At 40.0% G+C, this 10,271-nt stretch overlaps 1 protein-coding gene across 2 annotated transcripts in view; it reads right to left on the bottom strand.

Moving 5' to 3' along the window:
• Nucleotides 1-1,803: 1,803 nt before the first annotated feature.
• FGF9 (fibroblast growth factor 9) overlaps nucleotides 1,804-10,271 on the bottom strand; it is a 28,563-nt gene continuing 20,095 nt past the window's right edge. For both annotated transcript variants that reach the window (XM_056499317.1, XM_056499326.1), the window contains exon 3: nucleotides 1,804-4,617. In XM_056499317.1, coding sequence (XP_056355292.1) covers nucleotides 4,372-4,617 — 246 coding nt within the window. In that variant the 3' untranslated portion in view covers nucleotides 1,804-4,371. The remainder of the gene's footprint in view (nucleotides 4,618-10,271) is intronic.

Genomic DNA, 10,271 nt, shown 5'->3' with positions numbered 1-10,271 from the left:
ATGTTATGGAAAGGTGAAAGATAACAAAAAGGCAGGACAGAACTGACTTGTGAACAACCCATGGAGAGCTGTAACAGTTTAAGAGCAGAGATAAAATTCTGGAAAACAGAAGTCTTCTGGTTATTCTCAGATCAGTAAACAATGGACCACAAGGAATAAAATACTGAGGATTACATGATTGGTTACTTCTTCCCCAGTTTACCTACAAATACAACTGCCTGCACATGCACAGCTACATGAGTAGAGGGCTGAGTTTCCAAGATCTGCATCAAAACTTCAAAGAATCTGGGACCTCTCAATTTCTGCAATACAAACTGCAGTTGTAAGGAGCCAGCCTGGTCACATCTTGAGGTTTGCTAGTGTACCTCATGGGGACCTTGTGAGAATTCACTGGGTGGGACAGGAGCTCATACAAAAAGACATTCAGCATGGCTCACAGCCCATCCATTTCTACTCCTATAATCATGAGGAACAGAGCTGAACCTTACAGTCACTTCTTTACTTGGCAAAGAGGCAGAGCAGAGCATGAGCTAGGGACTGTGAAAGTCATGCTGCAGAAGCATCTTCTCTCACCTCCTGCAATGTTCTGTATACAAAGAAACTGCCTCAGAAGCATCTTTTCAACTCCCTCCTATTTGCACATTTATTAAACTCACATTTATCTCATTTTCAGGGGACAACAGAAATGCTTGATTTTTTTAGGCCAGAGTCTCATCTCCAGCCTCCACATCTTACACCCTTTCATTTTTGAAAGACACCCTTTTTTTTGCTTCCATCAAGCCGGCAGGGAGTTTGAGTCCTGCACTGATTGGTAGAAACTCAAGGCAATTTTCCTAAGATTTTCATCTTTCCACTCTGCACTGCCCAGCTCTGCTAGGTTTAATTCACCCCACTTAATTTGGGACTGCTGCCTTACACATTATCAAATGCAGCTCCACACCAGTCCATACTATAACACTGGTTTGGATCTCCATCATCTTTTGGGCCATGCTGCTTGCCCAGACAGATCTGCTTCAGGTGAATTGCTAATACAATTCTTGCAAAAAAAACATCTCCCTGCTTTTTTCAAATTTGCAAAAAGGCATAAAAAACATTATTGATGATTTTTGTCTTCCTGGAATATTCTCACACTCTTTCTAGGAATAGCAAGAACATCTCTTTGCCATCCCATTATTATACATGTGCATTGTTATAAGAAAATGCTCTGAAGGGACATCAAGCAAATAATACCAATTTTCAAAATTCTATATCAATATATTTATACAAATTACAGAATTCTGTATGTATTTACACACCATTACAGAATATCAAGTCAATAACACCAATTTTTCTCTTCTTTTTCCCTCAGATTTTTCTTCAAGCCAATTTTAGTGCTCGAGAGAGGTGCCAGATGGACAGCACCAGAAAGTGAAGCGTTCTGTTTGTCCCCAGCATGGGGGGAGAGGCACTGCAAGCCTCCCTGCTTTGCCATGTCAGCTCTCTGCAGCCCTATTTTAGCAGGATCACATAAGGAGCAGGAAGGCATCCGTGCCCCTTCACACCTTGGCCAAGGAGCTCAGCAGCACCCAGGTGACAATGGCTTCACCCATCCCCCTCCAGAAAACAAACAGAAATAGCTCGTTTTACACAAGGGACTGAACAGAATCTGGTGTTTGCTACCCGAAACAGGCCAAATTTGACCCAGTGAACCTGCAGGGAGTGGCAAACTGCCAGCTCCCGGGCCTTCCAGTCTTGCAATAATGCCTAAGTTAAATTACATGTTTCTGTATTTACATAAAGTCAGTATTTACACACCATTACGGGTTATTCAAGTAAATCGGTTACAGTTTATTTAGAAGGACTGCCATAAACTCATAACATTTTTCTCGAGTTTAATCCTTTCTTTAGAAAAATACAAAAAAAAAAAAAAAATTAAATAAAACATGTTAACTAGTAGTAATGATTAGCCTATGACTAAAAATCCAAGTCAATTTAACATTAAGACTTTAACTGTGGCCTAGTATTGCGGCCTCAACTCAGAGTAATTTTAACCTTTGCAGATAATTCCCTGGTGTATGTCAGAGTTACTGAAACAGCAGAGAGTTGCAACCTCCCTTCCTTGTGGTGGGGTTGATCCATTTAACAGGGAGCAATGAGCCCTAGTCCTGCCCAGAGGTGCCTTTTCTTCCCCCACGCTCTTTGCATCGCCCACGCCAATGATCGACTGACCCACAGCAGCCAAACCATCCGCAGCCCCGAGGCTGGAAATTCCAAGGAAACAACAGTCCCTAGACAAGTGTCCTAGAAATCAACTAATGCAATGTACGTACCTTTATCTTTCATAATCAATTACAACAAAGGGCCACGTTACATTTCAGGTTACCCATACCGCCGGTTGAGACACGGCTCCTCCTACCTGCTCCTGTGTGCTCAGGACACTGAGCCACAGGTTGTTCCAGAACAGAAATAAGTTTCAAATCATATCAATCAGATGAACAAGAGTGCTTTAGAGCAAAAATTTCTTAGTTACAAGTAGGCTACAACCTTTTACATCACTCCTCCAAAGGAGCCCGCGTGCATACACAGGGTGTATGGACCAGCCCTGCTCCCAACATATCCAAAGGTGAAGGCTACACTCAGCTTAGTGGCACTGGATTCAAATCCTTAGGGATACTACAAAATGCATTTGCCATATGGATTTTGTCTCTTTTTTTTTTCCTTTTCTTCAGAGTATTAGGTAAAAAATGCCTCTTCCTGAGGGTTAATTTCCAAATGGTAGCTGCTAATCAATGTGTTTGTGTGCTTATCATAAAATGCTACATACCCTTAAATATTACATACTGTTTCCTCACTTAGAGTTCATGAATATTTGAACATACTTTAGGAAAAACAATAAAAATAAGTCTAATACTGTCCCCCTCATTGTCATTATTGATAGAGATTTATTAGTTTCATTTTGCAAGTTTTACTTTAGGAAGGGTGCTAATATCATGTATTATGACAGTTCACACTGAAAGCAATTTTCCATAAAAGGTATTACAATGACCCCTATGGAACTTGTATAATTTCATAGTAGATAGTCAAGTGCACAAATAAACATGTTTACAAGAGTGATCCTGTTAACCTGGCTCTTGCCCTCTGAAATATTTATGTGTTCTTTGTGGAATCTTAAAATTAGTATAATTGTTGTTGGTATTATTTATGTTGTTTCTGGCATTCTCTTTAGGAAAAAAAATAGCATATTTATCATTTAGCTTTGGTATAATCTGCAATAGGTTTTAACAAGTAGAATATATTCCAACTCCTATATTTTCCACAACTGTGAGATTTACAATGATGTAAGAAGTCACTTTATCAGAGAGGAAATATTACAGACACATAAAAAAAAGTTGAAGACCCAGTTTTCTCTTTAATCCTCTGGGGTAAGCTATGAAACAAGCAGTCAGAAGAGTGAGGACTCAGTGTCATGAGTGGTGTGCATACTTGTACAATAATACGGGCACAAAAGAGATTGTCGCCTTTAGTACATGAGGGTCACTAGAATTTATTATTATTACCTTTTTATTGTTGGCTTTTTTTTTTATCCATGCACCTTTATATTTACTTGCATGAATTTACCACAGGTTCATAGTGGCCTTTGCCATTTCAATGCTTACAGAGCCTAAAGCTTCCAAAATGCCTATCTGGCCTGTACATATTTCATTAAAAATAAACTCTATATAATAAATAAATATATAAAATAAATAAAATGTTGCCTTTGGAATTTCTATAAATAAATTTTAACTTTTTATTTTTATTTTTTTTTTACTAAGAGGTCTTTGCTTTAAACTCAGTGGGGTGAGACCCAGAGAGCGATTAACTGAAAAGTCTCTTGTTTAAGTAAGACTGCACCCTCCATGCCTTTGTAAATGCAGCGTACACTTGAGCAGGCCACCAGCCAAAAATCCTGATGAATCGAAGTATGGCAGCTATGCTGATATATGACGAAGTACAACTGATCAAAAATTTAAAAGCGTGTCTATTCCCCAGCATGCATCAGGCCTTCCTCCTCCTCCTCCTCCTCCTCCTCACCCTCCTCCTCCCCTCGGCTCCTCTCTCGCTCTCGCACTCCCATTCATCCTCTCCCTTTCTCTCTCTCTCGCACTCACTCTCTCGCGCTCCCTCTCGTACTAAATCAAGCGAGTGGGCATAGGCTCTCCTCCAGGAGGACAAACCTTTAAGTGCAGAACAAAATCAGCATGTTCCATCCAAGCCTCCATCATACATTATGCATGCGACAAAGTTTGGCAACAGTGGAGCTGATGTGATGACACAGCTAATCAATAAGAACCCACCGCATGAAACCTTTATAGTGGTTACTTTTTAAGGGCTCAAGTGAAGGAATTGTCTTTGTCAACTTTGGCTTAAAATATCCTTATATAGTTCTGGTACTTTCTCAGGGTCCACTGGTCTAGGTAAAAAATGTGTAAATTTTTGATGCCGTTTAGTCCTAGTCCCTTCCCGTGGAGTCCCATCTTTATTTAACGCAACGTAGTATCGTCTTCCAGTGTCCACATGTTTATATAGATTTGATGAATATGTGTTATACCAGTTTTCTTCAAATTGCTCTCTGAATACACACTCCTGGGTTAATTTTTCCTGTGGAAAGAAAAGAAACAGCAGTAAGGAGACAGCCACTAAAATAAGCTTCTTCTTAAAGAATTCCTATTTTTATGGCTTGAAACTGGTATCTCCTTGCTAAATTGCAGAATAAAATATTTCTATACTCCCAGTTTTAGCTATGTAAAGCTTTATTGCTGGGTGTTTCTGGAGGCAGACAGAAGGGTAGATAACCCTACGTGAAGCAAAAATTACTCTCAAAGCCTCATTGCCCAAATCAGTACAGCAACAACAAAGATGAAAACAGATACTTTTAATTTCTGATAGCTCCCAAGCAGCTCATCAGACCTTACTGGGTTCCTATAACTAATTGTTTCAATGGTGAATGCAGGCATTCAAACAAAGATATATAAATAAAGGAAGCTAGAACTGATTTGCAGGGCTGTAATAAAATTTACAGTCTTAACACCTCTATGTTGTTTCCATGCATGGAGAACTTGATGAATTTCATTAGTTTAAAAACATGCAATTTTCTACCCTTTGTTTATTTATTATTTGTATCACAAAGGCACAAACCAACAGAGCTTCAAACAGGAACATGAACCCTGTGTGCTGAGACAAAGTAGGCAAGGAAAAGCCCTCCAGGTCTGCATTATCAGGTTGTCCTTGTGTCCCAACCTACTGAGGACAGGAGCCACTGAGGATATTAACCATTCATCAGATCCCCTGCCACCACAGAATCCCACTCCTTCCAGTTGACTCACTTCAGTCTGTGTGCCTTCCACATCCTTAAGATTGCTTAAAATTGCTTTTAAAAATTTGTTTAATAGAGTGCTTGAAACGCAGCCACCTGATAACCAGATTAATTTTAAACTACTGAGCAAGAACACTGGGAAAAAAGGTGATGAGCTGTAGCATGGGAGAGCTAATGGAAAGATGAGAAAAATAACCCTGAAAATAGTCTTTTCACCAGGCATAAAAAAAAAAAGAGATCATTCAATACCACTCACATCAACCACACCCAGCTTCCAGCTGAGGATCTATTTCTAATTATTACAAAGCTCTATACAATGCATGTATTTTACAGACATTAAATCTCAAAACAATCCTTTTAGATAGGACCACAGAGAAAGGAAAACAGACACTAAGGCCCAGATGCAGCAAAGTAAGTATGGCACCTAAGCCATAAACTTGTGCTTGAACACAACTAAGGAGCCACAGCTCATGAAACCACCTGCCATGGCTTAACCCAGGAGCTTCCCAAGGTCTACCATCACCAAAGCCTGCAGCTTACAGAAGCCACTCAGGAACTATCCCATGTGGGGGAAACAAACCCCATGGAAATGGGGAAAGGGAGACAACACCCCTCTGCACCTGTACAAACTAGGTATTGAGCTGCAAAGACAGAGTCCTCCTCAGGCCCACCCAAACACCTAAAGGTTTGGGATTTGCAGGGTTCTTCTAAATTAAATTTGTGGCAACTCCAGTAGGCAAGAAAGGTAGCAAGTAAGCTACTCCTGGCTTCCCCTTTAATGGACACTGGGTACCTCATCACCACTCAGGAAGGAGAAAACAGGACCTAGTTTCACATGTTCAGCACCTGAAATTCACTATGGCAGTGACTGTATCCCTTTGTGGATGTGACAGCTGTTTTTTTTAGAGACATTTCTGACTATGACATTTTTAGTTCAAAGTAGTTCAAACACAGCAATAGTCTATGCTGGTTATAGGCAAAAGACATACAAATCTGTTCACACTAAACCCTTATCTGTGGGCTATACTCTGCAGTCTCCTATTGATAATTGCCTCTGTTTTTTGCCAGCTTGAAGCTGCAGCTGCATTGAGCATCACCAGACCAGCAGCAGCTGCCAGTTACACCCATTGCAGTATTCCCCTTGCACAGCCTCAAAAGTACAAACTATTATAAAAGGTATTCAGCTGCAGAGAAGATTATCTGTAAGTCTAGATTTCATTAGTGTTTTATTTTGCATGAGGTTTAAAGTCATCTGTGTTTGTTTTAAGGCAGAATCAGATGCTAAGGGGTATTATGTGCTGGGCTTATGTAAGTCCATGGGGAAAGAGAAACTAATTCAAATTGTTTTCCTGCTCTCAGAAGGCAATAGAATCACATGACAAGCACTGCAGAAGAACTCCCTGCTAAAAATAGCAGCATTTTAGGAAGATATTTCAGTCCTGTCGTGAATTCATTAATTATTCACTTCATCTGCATTTTTTTTTAGCATCATCATAAATTTCTATCTTTGCAAGAACTATTTCCCCATGCCCTGAAGGAGAAACTTTAAAATAGCCTCTCTTTATCTGGCAGGTTTGATGGATCATGACAGTGCTGTGGTACTCGTAACTAGCAGACCCTGAATCAGGGAGTTTGCATTGTGCTGCACTCTGGATGAGTTAAATGGATTTCATCCTCACAAATTCAATCTTCATTTTACAAGCTTATCCTATTTTAACTTTCTATTCAATTATGACACAGCTACATCTCTTTTGTCCTTCTTCAAAATTCTCAGAAATTAATGTACAAACATGAGCCAAATAGTTCAACATTAACATGACAGAGCAATAAGGATTGCATCAGACAGGTAGGGACATTAACAATTACCCTTTAAAAGAAATTAATTTCTTTATACAGTCAAATCTTATCCTTCCAGAAGGCTTAGAAATTCTGGTTGTGGTCAGGCACCATTGGAGTAAATCAGTGTTGGTGGCTTTGGATCAGATCTTGTAAGTAATGTAGGACACTAAAATCCCATCATATCCTTCTCCCCATGCCCTGGGAAATTCTTACAATAACATCTCATCTAGTACCAAGAGAGACAGAAATCAACATCCATCAGGATAGTAATTTATGTAGAATCATAGAATCCTTTGGGTTGTAAAGGACCTTGAAGATCACTGAACCCAACCATTAACCTAATACAAGCCCAGCCCTAAACCATGTACCACCACAGCCCTACATAACATTAATTCCTTATGCTCACATTTTAAGTATGCATGTCATTATTCCAGCTAGAAATGGGCATAACACAGGCTGGTCCATCCTGCCAAGACCACCCTCTTGTCTCACCATCTTGGAAAGGGAAAGTCTTGCTGAAAAACAACCCTCCCAGTATGGAAAGGATATGGTGTTTCCTGATCACGTTTCTCCTTCTGGCTATAACTTTTAGAAAGTCCCTCTATGCACATTTGAAAAGCAAGATTTAGCCCTACAATACAGCAATTTTTACATGCTTTTATTCCAGTAACTCACTTCTCTATCAATTTTCCAGTGCAAATATTTCCTTGCACCATACTTAAAGTTGCTGGACATCTTTGTCGAAAGCTGACACAAATACCAAACATACCCAACTGGAACAGCTATGGAAAGTAACCTGCATTCCTGTGAAAGGGGAGGCTGCCTGCCTTGCTCAAATCATTTAATTCAGGGCCAAATAAGGAGGTGACCTTAAAATTATATAAATCAGATGTTGTACCACATTCCACATGTTTTTCTGTGAGGACTGTTCCTAGAGTATTCAACTACAAAGTGATTGATTTTCATTTTGTTACATTTCCACGGTTCACCTGTTTGGTTTTTTAACTGTTATTTAACTCAGAATGTTCAAATAATTGAATTGTACGAAGATGCACATATCACAAAGACAAAACCCCCAGAAATATTTAATTCAGAAAACTGCTAATGGCTGGTCAGCATTAGCAAGCCCAGGACCCCTTTCCCTTTCTACATTCTCCACCACCTAACAAGGGAAGAAAATAATTACATTATCCTATTTCCAGGCAGATTGATTAAAAGTCAGCTTCTAAGTTAATAAAGCACATGGTTACAGGCATCACAAGGAAAGTTCTGCTAGCTTGTTTTAAAATAGCTATCCATGGGAAGTAGTTAATTGTAAATAAGTAGAAACGTGTAAAACACATGTACACTGCTCAGAATGGTTAAGAATGTAAGATATTTTTGCTTCTTGGTAGTTGAAAGAACAGTACAGGGTCCTATATAAAACACATCAATACTTTTTCTTTCTTTCTTTCTTTAAATAACCCTGTGGAGCTAAAACTCCAATTTATCTTGTAACCTAACAAAAGAAAGCCCCTTCAGACCATCATTCCTAAAATCACAGCAAGTACCTTTCATGCCAAGCAAACTATTTTGTTTTATGTCATGTATAGTTTTCCCTTTTGCAAACTGCTACACTGATCCAGTAGAGACAAGAAAACACCTGATCCAGAAGTCCAAACAATTATTAACAAGAAATATTCTGACGTAGTCAACACTTCCTTTATACCTGCTGCACACTAACACCTTGTTAATCCACCCTGTCTTAATAAAAGTCATGTTTATATATATAATCTCCCAAGTAATTTCATTCAAATCCCTGGTTATGGCTACATAGCATTACTAGTAACAGCATATGTAGTGAAGGGAAACAAAGAAAAGCCCTATTCTCCTCTGAAGCAGTTTGCTTTGCTGTTCTGCCTACCAACACACACATTTCACATGCCATTGGCCCTTCCCATGCTGTAATGCAAACAGCCTCTAGAACATACTATGTTCAGCTAATAATTAACACTCATCCAGAGCTGTCATAAATAAAGGTCTAGTTTAGCATTTACTGTGTTTTCCATACTCTCATGCTATGTCTGTTAGTTTCTGCCTGGGTGAACCACCTCCAGCCACAATGAGAAGCCAAGTACCAGTGTCCAAGCAGCGCCACTTTCTTTTCCAAATTAGACCACAGTGTGAGTCAAGCCCTGCACCCTGTGTGTCTGACTTGCTAAGTGTCACAGAGCTTTCTGTGATGAGTTTCTCCAAGCAGCCTCTTTTCAAAATGCTTTGCTTGATAATTTGACAAAACATGAAAACAAATGGGGGATAAAGAAAATCTGCCAAAGGGACTAGCTGACTGTTTTTTTGTGTTTGTGTCAGTAGTTCTCCAAAAGCCTTTTAGACAGACAGCAGGAAACCCTTCAGGGCCAGAGGAGAGACAAGCAAACAATCAGGCACCAATGCTGCCACTCATACACATTTCACATTCCATGGCACATTAAATAAGATGAGGGAAATCAGGCAAGGTGTCCCTGGCAAAACCACAGTTAGGCAACTGCATTCTCCCTACCTGATGTCACGTTATACTCTCACAGATTAGATCCAGTATACATCCTATATTATACATCAATCCCCACTTACAAAATAAAAATCAAGTGTGACTGTTCTGTGCTGCTGCCATGCAACCATTATGACAGTGCCTAAAGATCAACATCTTTCATACAAAAGGTTTGTAAAGATCCCAAGACCCAGCAGAACTTGAACCCCTTGGGATCATGATTGCCAAAAGTCACAATACCTACATAGATGCAGACACTGTGGTACTTCCATGCCCTGATGCAGACAACAGAAAAGCAGCACTTCCTGAACAAGTAAGCAGACTCCAGCACCAACAGTAAAATCCTGGGACACTGGGAGGGATTTCAGTGCTTCACCCCTTTGTCCCGTTGCTGCTCTTCTCCCACTCCCTTGCTCTGCACACTATAAAGAAGCTCCTCTGGAGAGACCAGGCTGGCACAGAGCACTGTGCTACCCCAGGGCTGTTTACACAGCTCTTGTGACATGAGCTGCAGGAGGATGAGGTGCCAATTAGACCTCCATCCATTTTTGCCACTGCCAGCTCCTCAGCTCT

Source organism: Oenanthe melanoleuca, chromosome 1 (assembly GCF_029582105.1).
Source record: "Oenanthe melanoleuca isolate GR-GAL-2019-014 chromosome 1, OMel1.0, whole genome shotgun sequence".
NCBI classification, from domain to species: domain Eukaryota; kingdom Metazoa; phylum Chordata; class Aves; order Passeriformes; family Muscicapidae; genus Oenanthe; species Oenanthe melanoleuca.
This window is presented reverse-complemented; position numbering and strand designations above follow the sequence as displayed.